This window comes from Mauremys mutica, chromosome 2, assembly GCF_020497125.1.
Source record: "Mauremys mutica isolate MM-2020 ecotype Southern chromosome 2, ASM2049712v1, whole genome shotgun sequence".
Lineage (NCBI taxonomy): Eukaryota > Metazoa > Chordata > Testudines > Geoemydidae > Mauremys > Mauremys mutica.
The window spans coordinates 99,215,952-99,243,490 of NC_059073.1; the positions used below are offsets into that span (position 1 = coordinate 99,215,952).

The window sequence follows — 27,539 nt, forward strand, 5'->3', positions numbered from 1 at the left end:
TAGTAAAGAATAAAATTGTCAGACACATAGAAAAACAAACTCTTGAGCAATAGTCAACATGGTTTCTGTAAAGGGAAATCGTGTCTTACTAATCTATTAGAATTCTTTGAAGGGGTCAACAAACATGTGGACAAGGGGGATCCGGTGGACATAGTGTACTTGGATTTCCAGAAAGCCTTTGACAAGGTCCCTCACCAAAGGCTCTTACGTAAATTAAGTTGTCATGGGATAAAAGGGAAGGTCCTTTCATGGATTGAGAACTGGTTAAAGGACAGGGAACAAAGGGTAGGAATTAATGGTAAATTCTCAGAATGGAGAGGGGTAACTAGTGGTGTTCCCCAAGGGTCAGTCCTCGGACCAATCCTATTCAATTTATTCATAAATGATCTGGAGAAAGGGCTAAACAGTGAGGTGGCCAAGTTTGCAGATGATACTAAACTTCTCAAGATAGTTAAGACCAAAGCAGATTGTGAAGAACTTCAAAAAGATCTCACAAAACTAAGTGATTGGGCAACAAAATGGCAAATGAAATTTAATGTGGATAAATGTAAAGTAATGCACATTGGAAAAAATAACCCCAACTATACATACAACATGATGGGGGCTAATTTAGCTACAATGAGTCAGGAAAAAGATATTGGCGTCATCGTGGATAGTTCTCTGAAGATGTCCATGCAGTGTGCAGAGGCGGTCAAAAAAGCAAACAGGATGTTAGGAATCATTAAAAAGGGGATAGAGAATAAGACTGAGAATATATTATTGCCCTTATATAAATCCATGGTACGCCCACATCTCGAATACTGTGTACAGATGTGGTCTCCTCACCTCAAAAAAGATATTCTAGCACTAGAAAAGGTTCAGAAAAGGGCAACTAAAATGATTAGGGGTTTAGAGAGGGTCCCATACGAGGAAAGATTAAAGAGGCTAGGACTCTTCAGCTTGGAAAAGAGAAGACTAAGGGGGGACATGATAGAGGTATATAAAATCATGAGTGATGTTGAGAAAGTGGATAAGGAAAAGTTATTTACTTATTCCCATAATACAAGAACTAGGGGTCACCAAATGAAATTAATAGGCAGCAGGTTTAAAACAAATAAAAGGAAGTTCTTCTTCACGCAGCGCACAATCAACTTGTGGAACTCCTTACCTGAGGAGGTTGTGAAGGCTAGGACTATAACAATGTTTAAAAGGGGACTGGATAAATTCATGGTGGCTAAGTCCATAAATGTCTATTAGCCAGGATGGGTAAGAATGGTGTCCCTAGCCTCTGTTCGTCAGAGGATGGAGATGGATGGCAGGAGAGAGATCACTTGATCATTGCCTGTTAGATTCACTCCCTCTGGGGCACCTGGCATTGGCCACTGTCAGTAGACAGATACTGGGCTAGATGGACCTTTGGTCTGACCCGGTACGGCCTTTCTTATGTTCTTATGTTAATTTCATTGGGTGACCCCTGCTCCTCACATAACACAAGAACCAAATAACACTTCCCTATTTTTCTACACCATTCTTGATTTTATAGATTCAGGATTTTATCATATCTCCTCCCCCACCCCCAACCCCTCCACTGTTCTATGATGAACAGTCCTAGACTTTTTAATCTCTCCTCATATGGAAGCTGTTCCATACTCTTAATTATTCTTGTTACCCCATCCTGTACTTTTTACAATTCTAATATATCCTTTTTGAGATGGTATAACACACAGTGTTCAAAGTGTGGGCATACCATGCATTTACATAGTGTCATTATGATATATTCTGTTTTATTATCTATCCCTTTCTTAATGGTTCCTAATATTTTTACCTTTTTTGACTGCTGCTGTACATTGAGCAGATGTTTTCAGAGAACTATTCACAATGACTCCATGATTTCTTTCTTCAGTGGTAACAGCTAATTTAGACCCCAATCATTTTATATGTATAGTTGGGATTATGTTTTCCAATGTGCATTATTACGTATAGAAGTGATACCAGTCTCTCTCCCGCTTCCAGTTAATATTTCCCCCTAGTTCTCTCATTCATTCATTGTGCATTATAACACTTTTGAAAAATAAAAACAAAATGATTGGAAAAACATTTCAATAAAACAAAATCCTTTAGTTATTATATTTGATGCACATAGGGTGACCAGATGTCCCGATTTTATAGGGACATTCCCAATTTTGGGGTCTTTTTCTTATATAGGCTCTTATTACCCCCCACCTCTTCCCGATTTTTCACACTTGCGGTCTGGTCACCCTTGGTGCACAGTTGTATGTGTAATGTTGCAGTGTGTGTACCTGAGATGGAGAGGGCTTGGCACACACTGAATTGTGTTGTGCTGTAGGCACAGCCTTTCAAATTTTTTCCCTTCGAACAACAGTTGTTAGAAGCAGAAACCAAATGTACACTGACAATGTCAAAGTTGTCCAGGATATATAGGATTTCTTTAAAGTGATAGAAGGTTAATAATCAATCTTTAGGTTGGGAGAGGCAGTTTTAACAGGTGGGGTAGACTGGTCCTTTTTATTGTTTGGGTTTTTTTGTTGTGGTTTGGGCTTTGTGTGTCCTGCTGCACTTGGAGTCAATAGGAATTTTGCTAGACACTTCATCAGGTTCAGGCCTGTTTGATTATTATTGCATAAAGTCAACATTTTAAAACTTGGGTGCCTAAAACTGTCAAAGTCAAGAGAAATTCAAGATTCAAAAGCTTTTTTCCCTTCCCTCTCTCATTCAACAACAGGTTAGGTGTGCACAGTAATATGCTGGGTTCGTTTTCCTATGTTTCTACCCCCTAATAACCACCCTTTGGATTAAACATTCTGAAAGGATTCAGACTCCCTGCCATAGAAACTATTTCTGTTAAAGAAAGTCTTCTAGCCCTAGGATGTACGTTGAATAACCAGAACGCTCAGTTATGACAAAGAAAAAACAGCAAAGAGTCCTGTGGCACCTTACAGACTAACAGATGTATTGGAGCATGAGCTTTCGTGGGTGAATACCCACTTCGTCGGATGCACGAAAGCTCATGCTCCAATACATCTGTTAGTCTATAAGGTGCCACAGGACTCTCTGCTGCTTTTATAGATCCAGACTAACACAGCTACCCCTCTGATAAAGAAATAACAGTACCTTTAAAGGTACTTAACAGCATGCACTTAAACATGAATGGAAGGAGTCGAATTTGGAAGGCACAAGAGGAGCTTTATACTTTCAAAACATGCTCAAAACAACCTAAAATTAGTTTTAGCGCCTTCAAAGCATATTTAAAGTAGAAATCAAAACTGCAGCAGGATTATTTAGAATGGACCATCAAAGGAGCTCTGCGGTATCAAGATGAATGGAAAATGCAATAAAATGCGAGTTAGTTCACATATACACAGGAGAATATCAAATTTTTCACAATGGTTAGATTTCCTGTTAGGAAGAAGGAGATTGTTGCAAGCAATCAGTGCAAAATGTTTCCATATTCCCACATGTACTGTCTTTAATCCCACATACATCATAGTTAACACTTTGCACTGTGTTCTCTCCTGGCTGTAAATTCAGTGGATAGATTTCTAAGCATGAAAAGACTACATGAAAATTGACTAGTCCTTAAAAGAAAACCAAAAAAAAAAAAATTCCTATTTTGAATTTTTAATCTGCATGCGGTATCTGCATTATATAGTTCTGACACAAGGTAGTGAGATCCCAATCCATAGGCTTTTAGTGATGCAAAACACTGTCAGCTGGATGGCTCTGTGCATTGATAATGGAACATGGAGCATTTCCTGTCAGATTGCCAGTGAGAAGCCAGGCCTGGCTGATATCACACAGCAATTCTTCAATGGTCCAGAAGAAATAATTTTCGTGGTCTCCATCTAATTTACTAATGTGGTGGTGGCCATATCCCCATATCATCAGCACAATTAGTAGAGAAGCTAGGGCAGTGGTGGGCAACACATCCTGCTTCCTGCAGCTCCCATTGGCCAGGAATGGTGAACCGCAGCCACTGGGAGCTGCAGGGGGCCGTGCCTGGGGATGGTCCACATCAGCAAAATGTCTTGCGGCCTCCAATCGGATTATCCTGATGGGCCACATGAGGCCCACAGACTGCAGGTTGTCCACCACTGAGCTAGGGTGACCAAGCTATCTTTTCACCTGTGCAGGCCTAGGTCATTTTAGGGCAATGGGGGTGGGGGTGGGGAATCTGCACTGTTTCGGTGTGTGCTTAGACTGTTCCAAGGATAATGAGTGGACTTCAGCAAGTGTAGCTGTCAGTTTGGCACGTTTTACAGGCATTATATTAGAAGTTTACAATACAGATAGGATGAGTATTCTATTCATACACAAAACAACAAATATATTTAAATAAATGAGTACCTAACATAAATACTATGGCAGCCATGTTTGATATGCTGCAGCTCCAGACAAACTGCACTCTTGAGCTTCCCAGATGTTTACAACTCAGAGTGCATCACACTTCTGGAACCCAGCGTAGTGCACTCCAGGGCAGAGGTGCTGGAACTAGGTGCTGCACCCCTTGGCTGGAAGTGGTTTCCATCATATACAGGGTTGACAGTTTGGTTGAATGGCTCTCAGCACCCCCACTATAAAAACTGTTCCAGCACCCCTGCTCCTTCCCAGGGTGCAGCTTGAATGGAGCTGGAGATTTCCCTTCCCAGCCTTAAGTAGCTCTCTCCCACTACTCTCCCCTGTTCCAAACCACCCATCTCACCTTCTCTCTCACTCCCACACAATCACTGGTTCCCCTGAGACAGCTGTTAAAGTAACACTGAGAGACCAGCCAGGCTCAAAGTCAGCCCAGCCTTGTGGAAGCCACAGTAACCACCCCATTCCGCTATTCATGAGATACTGCTAGTTTGAATGTGACATCAGAGAAGTCCACTTAGCAGTTACAAGCATGTGTGTGTGGGCAGAAAACATTAGCAGTTCAAAGAGTTCCCATCTGTGAAACTATCAGCCCCTTCACTTACCGCTAGTGACAGTCAAGCGCATCACATGGGTTTTATTTCCACCGTAATGACAGCGGTAAATTCCAGAGTCAGAAGATGTAACATTTTGAATGACAAGAATGTCGCTCTCCTGAGTAGCACAGTCTATCATTGCACGCTCCTGGTAATCTGAACCGTAGGTTTTCCCTTCTAACAAGTTACACAGGACTATGGTATCCATCCGATCCGCTTTAATCCTTTCCCACGTCACTTGCCGCACCAAATCTCCAACACTGTAAGAACATCTAAGTGTCACATTTCCCCCTGGTTCAATAATCATGTGGTTGGTTGGTGGCACGGGGACCTCAAAAGAATCTATTAAAAGGAAAACAAAAAAGACTGTTGCTCTTAAATGTATAAACAATCTATTCCAAGAAGTACCGTTGAGTATATGCTAATATTACGCGTTAATATGAATTAAATTGGCTTAGAGTGAAAGGATGTTTGAAGTCATCTGGTAATTTTAAAATACTGAAAGGTAACACATTACATACCCACATTAACCCCTGACTCCCCACTTTTTAAGGCAACTCCCATCTTTTCATGTACTGTGTGTGTAGGGGTAGGCAACCTATGGCACGTGTGCCAAAGGAGGCATGCGAGCTGATTTTCAGTGGCATTCACACTGCCTGGTTCCTGGCCACTGGCCTGGGGGGCTCTGCATTTAAATTTAATTTTAAATGAAGCTTCTTAAACATTATTTACTTTACATACAACAATAGTTTAGTTATATATTATAGACAAGAGACATTCTAAAAATGTATTACCGGCATGCAAAACCTTAAATTAAAGTGAATAAATGAAGACTCTGCACACCACTTCTGAAAGGTTGCTGACCCCTGGTGTATATATACCTGCCTACTATATTTTCCACTCTATGCATCTGATGAAGTGAGTTTTAGCCCACAAAAGCTTATGCCCAAATAAATGTGTTAGTCTCTGAGGTACCACAAGTACTCTTCGTTGTTTTTACATTACATATGTGCACATATGCAGGATGTGAAGACATTTTCAAGATTATTTGTAATGCATTACCCATTTACCCACATTGTTGAATAAATCCCCACCCACAAGAAAATTATAGTAACAATCAAGTTAAGATTGAGATGGCACTTTCCTTCTAAAAGTCTGTTTTTCAGTCACATTAATTTTTCTTTTTCAGATTAATAAAAACTTGCCTGTTGTGATCTCTCATCACATATACTTAAAACAAAACCAAACCTCAACTCCCTGTATAGTTCCAAATCTACATTCATCAACTAGATTACAGAAGGTACCAGTTAATGAACTGAAGTTCTCCCAACCACAACCCCAGTGCACCTCGAAAAATCTCAGACCTGCCACTGAGGAAAAACTTGCATGACAGCTAAACATTTGACTGTCCTATGAAAGGTCAGTAACTCCTCAAATGAACTAAATCAGTTACTATCAGCTCAAGAAACTGACTTCTCAGTTATACAAATTTCTTAAAAGTAATTCTTTTTAAAAATCTTTCTTGTTGAACTTTCTTAGCCCTGAAGTAATTTTGGAGTGAAATAGTTAGCTGCTTATAAATAAACAAAGCAAGAAAAAAATTCTCTTCTTTAGGACAACTGTAAATGTTCTTGGCATTCAAAGGACTCAAGAACAGCTTGGTCTCTAACATTAATTTTTTGATATATGTAACTCCTAAGTGACAATAGGTATTTTTGTCTTGTTTGGAGACATTTGGTGCTGAAAGAGGTTGGAGATCAAGTTAGTGTAAAAGGAACAGTCCAGGGTGCTCAGTGCACTCAATTCCCACTGGTGGTAAGGACTGAAGGGTTGGATCCCATATTGCCTTTGTTTACTTCAGAAACTTGTCCCAAGATGCATTTCTCAAGCTTCCGCATGTGCTTGGTATCATTAACATAAATATGGGGGAGACTGAAGTAAAACAAAATAATACGAAGTCACATTAAGTAAATTAAAAACTGGCTGATAGCTCTCAAAATGTAATTGTAAATGGGAAATTTACACTGTACTCAAAGTAGCACCCTCTAACCACCAGATTCACATTCATATATGGTTGTGATATTTCATTCAAAATATGCCAAGTACATGATAAATAATGAAGAGAACAGGTCACTGATACAGAGCCATCTGAATTGCTTGGTACACTGAGTACAAGCAAACAATATGTGTTTTAATACAGCTTAATGCAAAGTCATATCTAGGAACAAAGAATGGAGGCCCAACTTGCAGGCTGAGGGACTCTACCCTGGGAAGCATTGATTCTGAAAAGGGGGCGATCATGGTCCATAATCAGCTCAACAGGAGCATCTAGTTCAACTATATGGCCAAAGGATTAATGTGATCCTTGGATGTACAAATTTAGGAATATCAAGCAGGAGTAGAGCAGTTATATTGCCTATATATTTGACACTGTTGCAACCACTACTGGAATTATCATCTCCAGTTCTGGTTTCCATACTTCAAGAAGGATGTTGAAAAACTGGAGATGGTTCAGAGAAAAGCCACAAGAATGATTAAAGAATGGAAAATATGCCAGATAGTCAAAAACTCAAGAAGCTCAATTTATGTAGCTCATCAAAAAGAAGATTAAGGAGGTGACTTGTTCAGAGTTTATATAAGTACCTTCCTGGGGAATAGAAATTTGATGAATAGAACTCTAATGGGCAAGGGTATAACTAAATCCAATGGCTGGAAGTTGAAGCTAGACAAATTCATACTGTATGGTGCAAAATTTTAACAACAAGGGTAATTAACCTTTGGAACAACTTGCCAAGATTATCAAGAGTGGATGTTTTTCTAAGAGACATGTTATGGTTCAAATTAATTCAGAGAAGTCTTTCTGACTTGCACTATGCTTAGTTAGACAAGATGATCCTTTCTGGTCTTTACATCCATGACTTTATGAAAAGTGCTATTTCTTCATATTATATTAGTGACCCAATAATATGCAACAGTTACCAGCAGAATAGCATCTTGCAGTAAGAGATCCTATTGTAATATACACACAGGAAGAATAGAGTAAAGGTGGCTGTGGACCTTAAACCTATCATTTTCAGACTTGTATGAATTTAAATACTTGATATTGTGCACTTCAGTCATGATATTGCATTAACTTGGTTATTTTTGATATAATAAATATTAGGATAGGAAGAAAATGAAAATAATAGCCAGATATATTTTAAAAAAATAAAACAAATAAGGATAGCACTGAAATTCCTTGCCATATGTAGCAGTTTGAGCATCATCTGTCATTTAAACCTGTGAAAGTGGGTGTAAAACGCTGCAATTCTGACACAATAGTATTTTACACATACTGTGTATAGGTGATCCCAGAAGGTGCACGGTAGTGAAGAATCAGGTCTACATATTTCTAATTAAATGCTCCCAATACATGGATCAAAAATACTGCACATTTGCAGCTTTTGTTTTCTTTAATTAGCTCTCTTTATCTTGACACAGGTGTTAGCGCAGTACTTTCCGCCCCCTCCTCCATGTAACAACTTTCTTTTTTTTAGCACATCTCACTATATATTTACTTCTTGCTTTGTGTGGGATGAGTGTGCTAGACTCTCTGAACAACAGTTTTTCCCTGCTAATGCTGGAACTAATTCAGTCACAGTCAGAGCTGTCTTCTGGTCTACTCATATCTTGCAGCCATGGACCCCTCCCCATGATTTGAGGCCAGTAGAAATGTGAAAATCTCTACTTTTGTCTCTTCAAACTATAAGTCTCTATCCATTTTTCTTGCTATCATAGCCTTGAAAATGTAAATGGATGTCAACCAATGTAAATTAATTGCTAGAGTTTAAGAGAACGAGCAGCTAAGCTCAAATTCTGCAACAGGAAGTTGGCTGGAGCTAAGGATTCCAGTATCTATTCTCAATATCCTGTAACAAAAAGTTCCAGATTTAGAGTTGAAAGGACTTTTTGTTTTGAATTGAAAAAGTTAATTTATAGTTTTAAAAAGTTTTAAAAATCAAAATGAAATGGTTCTAAATTATCTAAACAATTTTTTTGATCTGATCTAAAAAGAACCAGATTTTCAGCTTCTGAAAATTTTCAATATTCCTACTTTTTGTTTTGATTGGACATGGGAAAGTTTTTTTAAAATTTTTTGAATATTCTTGCAGGACAAGAGAACTATTTCCTGCCCAGTTCTAATACTTTTCGCACTCTTTGGTCAACCTCACCTCGTTTTTGTTTCTTCACTGGCAAATCGTTCAGACACCAGGCTCTCCCCCTCCCAGCTAGTTTTTCATTCATTTTTCAAGTCGGTATATATGACTATTACTGCTTATCACAAGTTGCACTATTTCCAGATTTACAGTCTTGTAAATCTAATATTCGTTCTTGAGTTTAACTTTACTTTATAAACTTCACACATTACTCTCTTTTTAAATTTTTTATATAGAAAGACAATTACGGTAACCTTAAACATTGATCCTGCCAACATGAGCAAGGCGTAGCTCAGTGAAAAGAAAGAAAATGCATAATGATATCCTATGTATTCTTGTGGCTTTGCATGTTGTTTTGTCTATTATGACCAGTTTATTTTTGGATATATTTAGATTTTGTTTTGCATGATGCTGGAAAATTTCACATCTGATTAGACACACAATGCGATCTAATAGATAGCTCTCTTGTTTCTCTTCTAGTACCCTGAAATCTGTTCCCAGATTGGTCTCATTTTAATTCTCTGCAGAATGAGGATAATGACACTTACCTTTGCAAAGTGCTTTGAGATCCTGTGATGAAAAGTTAATTATTACTCTTGCTCTGTTCATACATATACACTCATCCAGGGTGAGGCAAGCTGATGCTAGGCAGGTGCACTTGCTGCCTAGCAACAGACAGTCTAAGTCAAGGCATGAGTACACACGGTTGCTGTGGGGAGCACTCCACCTGAGCTCATCACTTACAGTCAACATCAGGGTGCATCTACTTACTTTTTCAAAGACAAATAGATATGGGGGAACCTCAGCAAGTTCCGAGGTTCCACTTGATTAGCATAAACCAGTACACAGCCTTCCCTCCAAACGTGTTCTCACTTCTCTGCCCAGAATAAGGAGGGTACTTTTTATGGATTCTTGTTTTACCGTAATCTAATCCAGAGCTAACAACAAAAGATTTCAATTTTGAATCTGCACTGTACAATCTTTCATTTTATTTTGATTCCATCCAGGTATTACAGGTTTCTTCCTTATTAAAAATGAGGCAGGTTATTTCATACTAAACTTCTTAGTACCAGATACTCTAGGACCAAATAGATAAATAAGAGAAACCCATACCTCACTAGTAGTTTTTACTGCATGTTTCATCTCCATTTCCTTCTTCCCTTATTAAATTCCCAATTATACTGTTTAGATGACAAATGAGCCAAAAGAAAGGCTCATCTTTAGAGACAGCAGTGGAAAGAGGATCTGGGATACTTTAAGAATACTAACAGGTAAGCTCCTTTCAATGGACTCCACTGAAGTACTGGAAGTCTAACCATCCCAATTTATAGTTCCCCTCACACTTTTCTCATCTCCTATCTGGGTTCATTCTGCAGATTAGTCATAAAATGCGGTATATTTTCCCAGCACAACATGTTTCTCGGTCTGTTCTATGGAGCCTATTACCCAGCTCCATCATTTTAAATATTTTAAGTTACCATTGTACACTTTCCACTTCCCTCCACCATTGCGTTATGTAATAATATCCATATTCCACTAACTCAAAATTTTATCAAATCAAATTTTTTCTTTAGGGAAAGGGAAAAAACAGCTCCAGATCTAAGCTACTGGGTGTCAGAGGGATAATGGTGGATAGTGCAGATATTATGTGCTTAAGCCAAGGTGAATTCAATCATAGTTGCAGCAGTATAATGCTGTGGAATAATAGTTGGCAAACTAAATAATTTTTGTCATATACACAGATATATTCAAAAAGATATAATTTGACAGCAGCCTTAAAATTAAGAATGCGCTATGCCTAGAACAATCTTCACGTTTCATACTGTTAGCCTATGAACCAGATTCCCATGAAGTTTTGCGGTTATGCTAGGAAAGGAAAATTTCCAGTGTGCTGTATTACTCCTAGGAGAAATTCTCAACCAAAAAACTAAAAATTCTGCACACATTATAAAATTCTGCATATTTTATTTCTCAAAATAACAAGAGAATCATGCCAGTTTCAATTATTTTAGTAAAGTATTGCAAATACCTGTCAGCAAGTATGCCTGTAACAACACAGACAATAAAAAAGATTCAGGAAATGTTTTTTGACAAATAGATTCCTTACTCGGCATAATAATGCAGAATTTTGAGTAATAATTCATTGAAACTATAATACAGGAACCTATTTCCCATACTCTTCAGAAATAGTGCAAAGGCTTGGGGGAATCACAGGTAATGGAGGAGCTGAGGGAGAGGGAAGTAATTGCTGGGAAGGAGCCTAGGAGTGAACCTGAAAGGTTTTTGGGTGTGGATGGGAGAAGTATGGAACAGGTTTTTTGTGGGATGGGATTGTTAGAGAGTTAGGGAACCTTGCCCATGACCCTGACTGACCCCTAGTTTCTCCCATTGTCAGGCACATCTTCCCATCTCCATGTGTCCTGCACCCCGCTCCCCATTCAGCCAGGCATAACTGTCCTGACCCCATTCAGCCACCCCCCATGCGGCCCTGCACCCCCCCTACCCAACAGGGCCAGCCAGGGGGGGGCAAGTGGGGCAATTTGCCCCAGGCCCCGGGCTCTGCAGGGGCCCCCACAAGAATGGCTGAGGCTCCCTTCCCGACCTAGCCTGACCCGACCCCACCCCTCTTCCGGAGCCTCAGCAAATCCAAGACCATCGCTGAACAGCTGCAGCATGGTTCCGGCGGGGCCCCTGAGCTCCGCCCCGCTCAGAGCCACGTGCTAAGGGGGCGGGGCTGCGAGCTCCAGCGGGGCCTGAGTTCCCTCCGCTTGGGTTGGATTGTGGGCGTTCCAGGTGTCTGTCAGGACTCAGCGGGGTGGGGGTGTGTGGATAGGGGTCAGGGGACAGGGAGCAGGGGGGGCGGATCCTGGGGTGGTGGTTGGAGGAGGGTCTCTGGGGGACGGTGAGGGGACAAGGAGCAGGATGGGTCGGGGATTCTGAGGGGGGCAGTCAGGGGCAGGAAGTGGGTGGGGATCGGATAGAGGGCAGGGCCAGGCTGTTTGGGAGGCACGGCCTTCCCTACCCTAAAGCTCATTCAGCAGTTTGAGGCTTGCAGAAGAGCCAAGCTGTTAGCTTTTCCATTAGGGCTACCATCCCTTTCACTTCTCAATGCCAAATTATAGTCTACATTTAATTTCAGTGCCATAGGGAGATTCATGTCAGGGGAGGGTAGCTTCATTTAAAATTAGCCACCGGTACAAAAAGTTAGAGAACTTAACCCCTCTGAAGCCTCAGGGAATGCAGGGGAGGGAGGTCTCCCTTGGTAGGGTTGGGAAGGATATTGCTCTTCTCATGTGATCCCTCCCTCCCCTGCATTCCCTGAGGCTTCAGAGGGGTTAAGTCAGTGGTTCTCTAACTTTTTGTACTGGTGACCCCTTTCACATAGCAAACCTCTGAGTGTAATCCCCCCACCCTTATAAATTAAAAACACTTTTTTATATATTTAACACTATTATAGGCAAAGCGGGGTTTGAGGTGGAGGCTGACAGCTCGCAACCCCCAGTAATAACCTTGTGACCCTTTGAGGGGTCCCGACCCCCCCCAGTTTGAGAACCCCAGGGTTAATTTAATTTTAGCACCCTGTGTCCATTCACATGCATGTGCTATTTTGAGCATTTCAGTTTTCACAACATAGGCTTATCCCAGATTCTAGAACAAGCTCAAATGCTCAGTTCGTGGAGTATGTACATAAGCTACACTAAAGACAAACCCACAGTAACCGTCTCCAGTTTGTGAGGGACCCCATGGAGCCAGTCTCTAGGAAACAGATAAATGCATGGAGTTTAAGTCCATTAATGGCTATTAGCCAGGATGGGTAAGGAATGGTGTCCCTAGCCTCTGTTTGTCAGAGGGTGGAGAAGGATGGCAGGAGAGAGATCACTTGATCATTACCTGTTAGGTTCACTCCCTCTGGGGCACTTGGCATTGGCCATTGTCGATAGACAGGATACTGGGCTGGATGGACCTTTGGTTTGACCCAGTATGGCTGTTCTTATGTTCTAACCTAAATGAACCCAAAGTTATGGAGGCAGATATGAGTCAAGGAAGCCAGCAGAGTATCAGAAACGTGGAAAAATCTCTGACTGGATGGACTCAGGCATTTGGTCACAAGCTGAGGTGGTTCAAAAGTTTTGGATTTTTTTAAGCAGAATTTTTTTGTTTCTTTAAACAATCAAACACAGCAAGCCTCAAATATTTGGCCACACACTTCTGAAACCCCAAACCATATTCAGGTTTTGGCAGACTAATTTCAGCTTTTCAATTAAAAAAAAAAACAAATTTTGAAGGAAAGCAGACATTGTCCATGTTTTTTTCAGCTTTTTAAACCCCCCTAGTTTTAGATCCAGAAAAAGTTTTGAGGGAAAATATTTGTCCAACCCTTTTAATGAGCTTTAGTGCCTTTTAGCACTAGCTGATGCTGAGAACCAGTGATACCTTGTAAAGAAGTTTTCTCAAAACTGGGTTTGTGCCGAGATGCAGAAGGTTTATTTTTCCCAGGGCCGCCCATGGGTGCGGAGCAAGTGGGGCAATTTGTGCCAGGCCCCGTAGGGGCCCCCACAAGAGTATAGTATTGTATAGTATTGCAATTTTTTTTATGAAAGGGGCCCCCAAAATTGCTTTGCCCCAGGCCCCCTGAATCCTCTGGGCGGCCCTGCTACCCAATCCCATATGACCCTGCACCCACCCTCCCATTCAGCCCCTGGCTCAGTGTTGTCACCCCACTAGCTCCTGTGCCCTCACCCAAGTCCGTCCCCTCAACTAGGCCAGTCTGTGTGATACCCTCCCCACAGCAGCCCCATGTGCCCCGCTCTGTCTCCCTCCCCCATATCCAGTGGCTCCTCACCTGGCCCTGCGGGTCTGGCACTATGAAGAAGGCAGCCTCTGCCCCCTCCCTCTCTGTGGCTAGCTGCTCCAGCCCGTGAGCCAGCTGCCCTTTTTTCTGGTGCCACATCAGCCCCTGGTCAGCAAAAGGTGTAATTGCAGTTTCCCTTTGCCTCCCCGTCAGAATCAATTATTTGGGGTCGGAGGGGGTGTAAATCTGCAGGGGACATTAATTCTGTGCTTGGCAGTGGTGCAAGACTAGTGTATATGTTAACACATGTTATGCCACATATGACTAAAAATAACTGTGCTTATTGGGCAAAAATATGTTTGGTTCTGTTACTTGAGTGACTGGTTATAAATTGTATTGAAGCTAAAAAAAGAGAAGGCGGCGGCAGACACAGTATAAACAAGTATGGTTTAAAAATAAGTAGCTCTGTAATCACTTTAAACAGAAAAATCCACATGATTGCTGCAAGGCTGTTCTTCAAATTAGTAACATTAACTTTTCTGTGTTGTTCTGTCTAATATTTTGCTAAATAACCAGGCTCAATCAGCTTATCTGATGTCTTATATGCTAATACCTGTAACAATAACGTCCCATTTTCTTCCTCCAAATATCCTTTCTTTCAACCAATCTTCCATATGCTATTCCTCCTAATAAATAAATACTGAGGGGTTGTTGTTTTTTTTTATATAAAATCAGTTTTAAGAAGTGGAATTAATACATAAAGAAACTACATGACCTTTTATCATATAGGCAATCTTGCCACTCCTTTCTCCAGTTCCAGTTGTCATTTCCTGTCTACTTAGAGATTGAGAGAACTTCAGGGCTGAAAACCTTCAAGTTTCCTAAGGCAATTTCCCTACACTGTGTATATGATCATGCAAAGTTCTCCTGTACTACACTTTACATTTTCATTTAAAAATGTGAAAATAATTTCTACCATGTTCCTGTGTAGATGCACCACTAATATTATAGCTAGAGTTAAGAACTGACCGAATTAAGGAATCTACCAAGATACTGTCACATTTGCAAGGTATTTAGCTACATTGCATTTCCATATATTTTCCAGTGACTGCCTATTTTCATCATTTATAACAGGACATTTTGTCTCCAGCCAGGCACAAGTATCTGGGACATTGATCCTTCTCTTTAGGAGAAGGATCAGAGTTGGCAATGTTATCATAATTAGAAAAAGATGTCCTACTCTGGGTGCCACAGAGATTTTCCGTAAAGACTCCAGCACAGTGATTTCCGAACTGAACGTGAAAACAAAAAGCCTGGAGATAAAGGGACTCTCCCTCACTGCACAATAAAGAATTGTGCAAACTACAGTATTCAAGAGAAATAAATGCAGATATCTTTATTTCAAGTTTCAAAGTAGCAGCCGTGTTAGTCTGTATCCGCAAAAAGAACAGGAGCACCTTAGAGACTAACAAATTTATTTGAGCATAAGCTTTCATGGGCTACAGCCCACTTCATTGGATGCATGTAGTGGAAAATACAGTAGGAAGATATTATATATATATATATATACACACACACACACACACACACACACACAGAGAACATGAAACAATGGGTGCTACCATATACACTATAAGATATATATATATATCTTCCTACTGTATTTTCCACTACATGCATCTGATGAAGTGGGCTGTAGCCCACAAAAGCTTATGCTCAAATAAATTTGTTAGTCTCTAAGGTGCAACAAGTACTCCTGATCTTTATTTCAGTTGCCATTACAAAATATTTTCCATCATTGGAAAGACTCATCCAAATTACCCATCTAGCACACTTTTCTCACTATAGGATACCTGCCTTTGGAAATTTCCACTACATGCACCTGATGAAGTGGGTATTCACCCACGAAACCTTATGCTCCAATACATCTGTTAGTCTATAGGGTGCCACAGGACTCTGTCGCTTTTTGCATCCTATGTACGTTCCATTCCTTTCCCCCTTCAGTCAATCCTTTTACCCGAGCGTGCCAGGAAAGAACGAAATCCCTCCACATAGCCTTTTGTACTAGTTTAACCTGAAATTTGTTTAATTAAATCAGTGTAAGTCTGTATGTAGACGAAGTATCAGAATAGAAGAGTGATGGACCACACAGCTTATTTTAGCCCTAGACTTCCCCTGCCTGCAAAAAGACAAAGAAAAGGGTGTTCCTCACAATCTGAGCCTCTTCTTAAGAAGAAAAATGGGTTCCTTCCACCTGTTTCTTTTCCTCCCACCTTCTCTACTGAAGGGAAATGGTAAACTTCAGTCTGCACCCCCTTCCCCCAAACAGAAAACAAGCAGCAAAAGGGAAGCCTTTAACAAACACATCTCCGTGGCAGATATCTAGGAAGGGCAGTCTCACTTGGTTTGAGCTGCTTCCTTCTTTTCTATTAACTGTTAACAATGTGCTTGCCACTGTAGAAGACACAAAGATTGTCCTTGCCCTTGGGAGCTCACATCTAAGAGAGAGATAAGGAGCAAAGGCCCATCAGAATCATGTCTTCTTTCCAGCTACAGTAAGTGGCTGATAATTTTTCACTACAAATCTATGAACCTCATTCCATACTTAGACACAGATAAGCTGAAAAAATGTTATTTAAGGTGAATAAGGACATGGGAAAAATATATGTAATGTACTGCTTTAAGCAAACAGAAGAACAGTAATCTAGAAGGTAGTGCTCAGTGTCAGTGTATAATTGCACTAGTTAAGAACAATTGCGCTCTCTCTCTGCTATCACAGAACAGAGCAGATCACTCTATTTAAAATGTGATAATACTTAATAAGTACAACTGGCATTGAAACACTATTAATAAACTACCTCTCATATTTAGTATTGCTCAGGAAATGCATCCTCCGGGGGCAAATGGCCCATTGTCATTGATTGATTGAAGCACAAATTTTGTCAAAAATTAAAAACTATTTCTGTTTGCATTACTATCTTTCAGAGAGAGATCGGAAACCAGAAAAAGAACTCAAATAAACTTTTCCAAGATGTAACAGGTGATATGCAGAATTCACATCACAAGATTTTAAAGTAACTCTTGGCATAAACGGAATGTTCCATTTTCAGTTCAAAGAGTAAAATGAGAGTGTTTGGGTGAAAGGAGCAATGATTCTGTTTTACCTTCTAAACGCAATACTAAGGAAAGAGACTGGGAATTCTTATTTAAGGTTAAACTTTCCTTACTTACAATATTTTGAAACACGCAATGAAAGTTCTCCAAGCAACTTTAATTCTGTCACTATGTACCATTGCTCTGCACACACACCATAAAAGGATGTCTCTGGCTTTACCACTAGTTTCCATTTTAAACCTTGTATGCCTTGACCGTTTAGTTATAAACTCTTCCCTTGACTGCAGATTTTAAGACACCCACTTTGTTTAAGTAATAGGATATACATAGATTAACAACAAGTGTATAGGAAGAGACTACTATCCCTTCAAATAGCTTGAGTACGCCAGTCATGCTAACCTTGTTTTCTATGTTTTAGAAGCCCCAAGAACCCAATCATAGAACTATAGCAGCAGTGTATACAGGTAGCAAGGCCCCACGTACTGCTTATATTCAGTAAATATGGTTACTTGAACTCCACTATCTCCATATAGTTCTGTCTTATCAGATTTGTTGTATAAAGAGCAAACCACATAACGAAAGGCAAGCAAGGTATCTGAACCTGCGGTGAGCCCGACCATTGAGGAAACTCCAGCTGCCAACGAACAGCTAGTCTTTTTTCATCTTCTCTTGGCCAGGAGGCTGCGCCACAGTCATTCCTAATGTCGCCACAGTCATTCTTGTTTTCATCAACTCGCTCTTACCTGAGTTTAGAGTCAATCACCACAAAAAAGCTGAAATGGGTACGCCCCACAGCAGCTCATGTCATTGGTGACAAAGGCTGACATAGGCATCGAGCACCTGTGCTTTCTAAATGCCACAGGCTCCCAGGACTCTTCCAAAAAGGATTTTAAAAGTCTTGGTCCTAAACTACAAAAGACTTGTTGCACTGGAACTTATTTAAGCAGTACCTCAGTGAATGCCTTGCTCTCCACAGGGATAACACAACACTGGGAACAGAACATTCTTGGTGCTAGGCTACCAGGAATGATGAGGCTGAGTCCAAGCCAGCTGTCATTCAGATCAGATGGTAGAATCTACTGTTCAGTAACTTCTGCCCACAAAAATAAATGCCCTTAAAATAAATAATCAAGTATCCATGTCCTTTTGCCTGAAGGGAATTTTTTTGGGGGGAAAGGGAGGATCTTGTGCTATTTTAGATACCATACTGATAAGTACAATATAAAAACCTTAGGTAGATGTAGATGGGTAAATTAGATCTAGAGGATTCAGCCTCTGTAACATTTCCAGGAAGACAACTATATGAGAAAAGCAGTTTGACATCGGACAGGTCTGTGTGTGCACACATAGCACAAGCAGCAAGATGTTGGTGTTGCCATTTCTCAAGAAGGGGTGAATAAGAGGATAGTCTGCAGTTGCGTAGGCGATGCAAATGTAGGAGTTTTGTGGTGTGAACACGAGTATGGTACGTTCCAGGTGAGAGAATGGGAGTAGGTGCCTCACACTTTCGTGTGGAAAATGCAGAGTGTAGGCATGATTATCTCATCATTTTGAGTGGTGGGTGGGCAATGGTATAGTGAAACATAAATGGTTGTTTGTGGTATCTTAACTGTCTATTTTCCATACTTTCAGATGCTTGATTTTGTTGATTCTTTTCAGTTTATCATTGTCTTAGAATTTCCTGTCTTTATTTTGTTTTTTATTCAAATGGTCTAAATTTTTCTTTCCTTCCAGAACTCATAGGTGTTTACAATCTAAACTTTAGCTTAATTAATTCTTTTGGATGAGGATTTTGTTCGTTAAATAAATAATAATTTAAAAAAACCTGTGTTTTGCAAAAATTAGTCTCTGATCTCTTGAGTTACATTTTACAAGTGTAGCTATACCAAACTTCATATCCCTAAATCAGCTCAACTACTGACTTCAGAAAGTCCAGCAATCGGTTGTAGACCTGGGGTCAAAGTGCATTCTCTTAATGAAATTCAGCAGCATCTGCAAAATTTAAGTTTCATTTTAGGATGGTTGGAGCAGCTTCTAGCCTTTATGGTCCTAAAGAAAACCTCCCAAACATGAACAGAGTGCAAACATGTATAGTGCTGAGTGTGCTGCAGGAAGAAAAGCCTGAAACAATAGCTATATGGGATGGGCAAACTCCCTACATTCAGCTTAATTTGTGGCATCTTAATGGAGCTTTGAAGCGCTAAGTGTAGTCAAAGCGCCAGCGCTGGGAAAGAGTTCTCCCAGCGCTGGGAGAGAGTTCTCCCAGCGCTGTCCGTACTCCACCTCCCTGTGGGGAATAACGTACAGCGCTGGGAGCCGCGATCCCAGCGCTGGGGCTTTGACCACACTGGTGCTTTGCAGCGCTGCAAATTTGCAAGTGTAGCCAAGGCCTCTGTGGTTTTTTAGAGTAATAGGAAGTGGTTGCGGTTCTCACAAGATAGGAATACTACTAAGAAGGCCCTTAAAGAACGTCTCTAAACAGCTTTGTGTACTCTCAGACCACAGCAAGAACACTATCACAAAAATGACAGAGCTGGCAAATGTTTCCCTGGTGGACACTAGAGTTTTCAAACGCCCTGTTTAATCAAATCAAATGAAGACAGAATGTACCATCAGGATCTCTACAGTAATATTCTAGATGTTCATTATTTCATCCACTTATAGATGCTTCACTCACATATCTAAACAACATACTTGGTGTTTACACTAAAAATACCTGTAGTTATATTTGGTGCTTAAGTATTTCAGCAAATACAACTAAAGTGAATGTGGACAATCAACAAATTAGCCACTTGTTGCCATATTTACCCAATGACAAACTTCAGGGGTCCTGCCTTGAACCTTGCATAATCATTTATACCGTGTGCAAAGTGGATGTAAAATGCTACCAAATCTGAATGGTAGCCATCACATTCCAGGTGAGTGGCCTAATGCTAATTAGCTACTGGCTATTCTAGGGTGGAGCTCTCTTTCTCTGACTTTGTACTCACTTTGCTTGGGTGTTAAAGTACTGTGCAAGGTAGAGGATAATCCAGCTCAAGGCCTCTATGGAGTATAAAATAGGGCTGACTGGAAAAACAAGGATTCTATATCACACACAAAAAATAAGGCTTTGATATATTTGCTTTTTTATTCCAGATCTGGCAGACCAGGGACTTGAACCAGAGTCTCCCACATCCATAAGCACAGAGACGTGGATGGGACTTCCTGAGTCATCAATTCCAGATCCCCAGCTATCATAAGCTACCCCATCATGTCATCCCAGTCAATTTATCAAGCTCCATCTTAAAACTAGCTAGGTTGTTTGCCCCCACTAACCCTATTGGGAGGTAGTCTAGAACCTCACTCCTTTCATGGTTAGAAACCTTCTTCTATTTTCCAACCTAAAAGGTATTTATGGCAAATTTATATGAATTTGTCATTGTGCAAAAATTGTTCTTTAGATTGTCCTTTACCTCCCTCCCCAATATATTTATAGAGAGCAATAATATCCCCATCTCAGCCTTAGATTTGCTAAAATAAACAAGCCAAGCTCTTAGTCTTCTTTTGTAAGACAGATTCCCCATTCTCCTGATCATCCTGGTACAGCCTTTTTCTGTACCTGTTCCCATTTGAATTCCTCTTTCTTGAACATGGGTGACCAGAACCATACACAATATTACCAGTGCCTTGTACAAAGATATTACTACTTCCCTCTCTCTCTCTGCTGCAAGTACCTCACCTCACACTTGCCTTTTTCACAGCTACATCAATTGGTGATTCAAGGTTATTTTCTACAACTTACTCTTCCTTAATGGCCTCATTACTTACCAAAACCAGTCTGAAACAGTATTGCCATCACATTCCAGGTGAGTGGCCTAATGCTAATGCTCTCTTTCTCCCTGCCTCCCCACCCCATACCTCCCAATCCTGAATCTGAACAACCTTCCTGATGATTTTTTTTAAATTTTGGGCAGTACTGATAAGTTTCCATGAAAAGTTTCAGTTTCAATTAATCGGCATTTCCCAACAGAAACATATTTTACCAAAAAATTCCCAACCAGCTCCACCAACAATGGCAGAGATAACAGCAAGGAAAGGAATCCATATCCAATACTGTTAGTGTAATGTTGGCTCAGTAGTAGCCCAACAGTTTTTCACAATCTTCAAATACAGTCTAGACTATGTGTGATTCTAATTATGTCTACAGGTTCTGTAGAACACTTCTCTTCCACTCTAGCTAATCTGGAAATTAAGTGATGCACTACAGTGCCTGAGAATTGTCTGAATGGGAGTACTGTTGATATTTTTTTATAATAAAGAATGATCCAAGACACTTAGGGCTTATCTGTGCACAGAAGTTGTGCAAGTTTAATTTAAGTTCAAAATCGGATTTAGATAAATTAGTTAAAATACAAAACTCCGTGGACACCCTTATTTGGTTTAAAACTGGCTATATAGAGTTTAGTTTGTGCCTGTAAATTTACCACTGCATGCTGAACTGATATAAGCCATGCTTACACTGATCTAAGAGCTCCCACACAGAAAAAGTTATAGCGGTTTAAATCAAATTAGTATAAAAATCACACCTTTAGTTTAACCGATGCAACTTTGCATGTAGAGCACACCTAACAAAACGATAGAAAATACAACTAACTACTTTGCAAGAAAAACAAGGATTTCAAATATTTTGGGGTAAAACTTTAGATCTCATTCAGCTCACTGTATTTCATAAAGATGGAGCTTATTGCAAAATCCCAGATCTGCCATTTTCAACAAATAGAAGAAGTGAGATTCATAATGTCTGCAGACAATGTATAAAATAACTTCAAAATACCCAATTAAACAAAGAAACCAGCCCTTTTGGAAAAGTAATGTCCATCAAAAGTCAGTAAAGTACAAATTTTAACAAAAAATCTTAACTCATGAAGTCATTGTTACTCAAAAACAGTCTCAAATGTCTGCTAAAATGACCCTTCTCTAATATATTGACCAGATTTGTGTATACAAAGAATACTGCCTCAATAACAGCTATCTTTTTACAGGTACTCAATGTTACTTGATAATGGAATTTACCCTGCAGGACATGAAGCAAAACAGAAGGAATTATAATATTTAGCTCACATATAGCACTTTTCATCCATAGATCTCAAAGCATGTTAGAAAAGACGTCAAATTTGACTATCTCCATGTTAAAGGTAGAAAAACTGTAAAACAGCGTTGTGAAACTAAAAGTGAGCAAGGAAGTAACTTGCTCAAGATCATATACAGTTGGTCAGTGGCAGAGCTGGGAATAAAACTCAGGTCTCCTGAATTATAGTTCAATGCTCTATTTGCTAGATCATCCTGCCTTCATTGACTCCAGGACTGTATATATATATATGGTGAAAACCTGGCTCCGTGGAAATTAATAGGAGCTTTGCCACTGACTTCAAAGAAGCAGAATTTCACTTATAGAATGTACAATACTGTACTGATTAATGGCTCAGTAAAATTAGATATTATTGACAGAAAATGTTCTGCTATGATCTTGCAGTGATAGATATGTTTTAATGCCCTATTTTTAATTAAGTGTTTAATGCATGTGGTAGAATAAAGTTATAAGGCATCGTCTGGTAAGGCAGTTCATTCCATTTAGACCAATGTTTACATACACCTTTAGGGAAGCAAATAATTCACACAAATTATTCTTGTTCCTAGGCTTAATTTTTCTAAATGAAAAAAAATGTTATTTCTATGCGACATTTATTCTCTCTCTTGGCAGATGAAAGAGAACATCTGAAGAATTTTTTTTAAAGCACTAAAATGGGGGAGGGGGAGAATCTCTAACTGAGCATACAGAACCTCATGATATCATTTTTAGATAGTTACCTCTGACAACAGCAGCAATTTTAACTGGGATTTATAGTTTGCTGATACATGTGAAGGGGATGCCATTTGCAGATATTACACTGTGGACTAATTTTCCAAAGGAAATTAGAATGAGGTGGAAGCCTTGTTTCTTGAGGAATTTTAAGGTAGACTGGCCAAAGCACTCAAAAAATACAGATCTAGGCACAATCCTGAAATGGCAGAGTGATGGAGCGAAGGACCCATAAGTGTCTTCCACTTTTTAGATTTTATGGGAAATCCCGGTCAAGAAAGGGTAGACTTGCTCAGAGCTCAGATTGAGATGGGTCACAAAGGGTCACCAACCTTGTCCCTTTTTTCTTGAGACAGCCATGTTGTTCTTTACTTTTTTGTTTTAAAGTAAGCTTTGAACTCTCATGGCTATGAAGTGGAAGCTAGTGGGACATCTGAGCCCAACCAAGGGGTGATCCCGCATAGCCCAGCAGGACAACCCTATTCATGCACCCTTTCCCTTTCCCTTTCCCGGGGCACTTTTAAAACTGCAAAAATGTACTAATTTTATGGGACCTAATAGCTTTGTTTAGCCTTTAGAAACAATCTCTGGGCTGAGTGATATTAAAAGTTCTATAGAAGATTTTAGGGGAAGATTTTCAAAGGCTCAAATTAGCGTTTGGTCCCTACTGCCCTTAGGCCCTTTGGAAATCTTCCCTCTTATCCTTCAAGCAAAGAAGAGTTTTCTTTCCTTCCAGAACCTTTTAAGTTTGCATTTTGGTCTCTTTAGAAGATCAGTAAAGACCCTAAATATAATAAGAGATATAGAACAAGAAAGCAGCTACTCAGGGATGTCACTGAAGGAAACCATTGGTGAAGGTGAGTATGGAGCTCCACCCTGGATTTATCAATGACTGACTGTTACAGGTGCAAGGTGCAGCTAATCAAGCCTTCCCTGCTGTAGTGAGACTGCTAACACAATCCCCATCCTTGTTTCAGGAAAAAAAAATGCTCCCCTCAACTGGTAGAATGACTGATGGCTACATAACAGGTACAGTCATTTCCATCCCAGAATTTCTTCTAAAACAGCTTTTGGGGCAGGGGGGAAAGAAACAGAATTAGCAAGTTTTAAAAGTGTTGTTTTAGTCAGGAAAGTAACTGTGTAAAAACAGCAACTTCTCATTCCCCACATCTGGTCACTATGCTGAGAAAGAGAAGTTTTTACTGCTGACAGAGCTAAGATAGGTAGGGAAGAATGACCTGGATTCCATCTCAACAAAAGTGTCATATTAAACCCAAGGGCAAAATCTTCATTTTTGGAGGAAAGCTGAGAGGTAGAGAGAACACAGATTGGATTTTAGATCCCAGGCTGAGCCTGGCAGTCAGAAAAGTCGTCTCTCATATTTGACCTAGGACTAATGTGAAAGAATATTATCTGGGGAGAATATAGATCCCCAAAATATCATTTTAAACAGCCAACTGACTACAACTTTAACTTATAATGATACTGAAATAAATGAAGGGTAGAGGACAGAGTGAAGGAAAGGAAGATAACATTTAAAAAGGAAGTGTCCCATTAGCAGCTACTGGACTTCAACAGTTAGAGGCTAAATTCTCCTTTAGCTCATCATTGCCCGAAAGGGAAATACCAAAAAATAAATAAAATAAATAAATAAATAAAATGAAGATATGAATAGTCACATTTTACCACGGTAGCTCTAGCGGCCTGGAATAGGACACAGTCTTTCAATGGTTGGCTGTTTAAATGTAGCCGAGGCTGAGGAGTGTCCAAAATGTATTATCTTCTGAAAGCTGTTCAACAGCCTGCACAAAATGAATTTATGTTTGTAATCCAGCTCCTAGTAGATAGATGTTCACATCATAATTGCCACTAATTGGCCTTACTGCTGACAGTCTTGACAGAAGAGCAAAACAACAACTACCTTGCTGCTCCTACCTCCAGGGGACAGCAAGAAAGAAAGGATCCTCCAGCTTTCCTCTTCCACAGGGACAAGGAGAGAAAGCAAACAGCAAGAATAGTCAGCAACTACAGGGATAGGTGAAGCCACATGGGCTCCTTCCCTATCCCGTACAGACTTTATTAACATGGCCATTCCTTCCTCCTCTCCCCAGCTTTAAACAGTGCCCATTTGGGAAAGGGTTTTTTGTTTGTTTTCTTATCCTATCCTAACTGTCTCCCTTTTGTGGTCTCTTCACTCCTAAATGGCTAATTACTCTGTCATTCTGTTTCTGAAGAGCTTCTGGGCCAGAAGGACTGATGACCAGGTAGTGTGGACCCAAAAGCATGTACCCCAAAACAGTACAATCTACAATGGTGACAAGGGCTAATTTCATACATGTAGTGAGGTTGCAAGGTCATGAGATATTATTTCCCAATGGAAATGGCTCACTGATGTTGCAATGTGCAATATTCTCTGAAACCCTGTCATTGCTAAACCCTTGTCATGGCAATTAAATACATTTGTATCACTGCTGTGATGTCTTCCCTCAAAAATTCAGCTCTTCTCCTTTGTGATATATGTTGATCACCCCTAACTTGGATCCCTGGAAATGTAATTATTTCCTGAAATGGTAGCAAGCAATCTCCAAATGACTTCATTAGCGGAGCAACTGAATCATCCATCAAATTCTGTTACCAAAATGAGAGCCCAGATTTTTCTTAATTTTGTATATATTTGCATTTACCAGCAATTTATAAAATAGCAAAGGTTTCACTTACCTAATTGGATAACCTGTACCACCTTTTCCCAGACTCCATTTGGGAACGTTATGGAGCATAAATATAAGCCTGTGTCTGCTTCAGTGGTCTTCATGAAGTTTAGGGAATTGTCTCTTGTGGAAGCATTTATAAAGTGAACTCTGTCCTTATATTTGTCTTTAATATGCACACCGTGCAATGGGTGGGAGACTGCAATGACTTCTTTTCCAGTTACAATACTCTTAACCCAGGACATTTGGGTTATGCCGTCTGTCTTTGGATAGACGCATTCCAGAGTCATATTATTTATGAGTTTTACAGTTGCATCCACAAATCTTCCTTCCCCTGTGGCTGAAACACATATCCAGCGTTAGCACTAATTGTAGTTTCAAAGTTTAACACAACTAGCTAGCTAACATTCTAAGATCAAGCAAAATATTTTAGAGGTTGAAAAGCCTGGCAGCACAAGAACAAGCCCAGCAAAATCCTTATGGGTGTTATTACTTATATCAGTTAGTTTTTCTGAATGCCTTCAAAATTATTTAAGCCACACATAAATACTGATGAATTCTGATTATATCTGTCATGCAAGAAAAAAAGAACATATATTGCTAAAGAAAAAGAAAGCAATCTTACTTTCAGATAACTGGAGAAGAACAATAAGGCAGGCAAGATAGTCCATCTCTGAGAGCGCTGGAGTAGATTACTATGCGATACAGCTTTATTCGGACTCCCTTCACAATATGCTACTTCCTAATCGACTGTTATCACTGAAGTCTTTACTTTTGAAATGAGACACCTGAAAGAAACAATGTGCTTTTACTTTCATATAAACAATAGCCCCATCTATAGGCAATCAGGTTCACAGTATAGTTCAGCTATTCATATCAGACTAAATGTCTGTCAAAATTCACTGAAACAAAAACCTCCCAACCCCAAGAGAACTTGAGAAATATGGATGATGATGATCATGATGATGATGATCTCCCAACCTTTCCAGACTACTGTACCCCATGCAGGAGTCTGATTTTTTTGCGTACCCCCAAGTTTCACCTCACTTAAAAATTTCTTGCTTACAAAACCAGACATAAAAATACAAAAGTTCCACAGCACACTATTACTGAAATATGGCTTACTTTCTCATTTTTACCATATTATAAAATAAATCAATTAGAATATAAATATTGTAGTTACATTCAGGGTTGGTTCCAGGCACTGTACAGGGAGACCTTGGCAAATCAGTAAAGTGCCTAAAACCACTATGGCTTATTGTTAAAAAGCAACCTAGTCAGCAAGCTATAAATTGGCCATTCAACAATCTCAGCTTGACCAAGGCAGGAGGGGAGGGGGGGTTGGGTGCCACGGAAAAGGCACCCTTCCTGATAAGAATTGTGTTGAAGTTGCTGATACATGCATTTTAAAAAGAGCAGGAATGTCTCTTGGGGTCTCAGAGCTGCAGATTCTGGAAAAACCCACACCTGGTTAATAAATAATCAGAAGGAACCTCTTGCTTGAAATTGCTTATTTAACAAGGTTTCTTTAAGGCACATGTCATTCTATTACTAATGTATAAATAAGGGGGGAAAGCTTGAGATAGTTGGACTCGTTTGGGGACTGTTTTGGACTCTCCCTCTGGATATATCTTGCGGTCCCCACTGGCAGACGGAAGATTTGGCCACCAGAAGCCTGCTGCTGTGTCATTTGAAAGCCACACTCAGCTTTGGTAATTATCAAGGGTTGGGAGTGTTTTATTAATCTTGCTGCGGACGTGTGTAAGTGCTTGAGACTAGTAAAGTTTAGCTTTAAGTGAAAGCACCCTTGTGTTGTCCTGTTTGTGCCAGCCATCTATCAGTCGGACAGCCATGTCTCCCCTGATTTATTTCCTGACACCTCCTCGCACAGAGTAAAATTACCAAGAGCTTTGGGTTGAAGAACCCCAGGTAACAGCA

General features: G+C 40.0%; 1 protein-coding gene across 2 annotated transcripts in view; it reads right to left on the bottom strand.

Annotated features, from left to right (window-relative positions):
• Positions 1–26,360, bottom strand: part of CD226 (CD226 molecule) — a 39,932-nt gene extending 13,572 nt beyond the window's left edge. The window contains exons 1-3 of one of the 2 annotated variants that reach the window (XM_045007633.1): positions 26,227–26,360; positions 25,612–25,941; positions 4,959–5,291 (exon numbers count right to left, since the gene is read on the bottom strand). In XM_045007633.1, the coding sequence (XP_044863568.1) occupies positions 4,959–5,291; positions 25,612–25,941; positions 26,227–26,272 (709 nt within the window). In that variant the 5' untranslated portion in view covers positions 26,273–26,360. Of the gene's footprint in view, positions 1–4,699; positions 4,817–4,958; positions 5,292–25,611; positions 25,942–26,226 lie in introns of those variants that run through there. The other variant, XR_006577397.1, reaches the window with a different exon arrangement.
• Between the last annotated feature and the right edge of the window lie 1,179 nt (positions 26,361–27,539).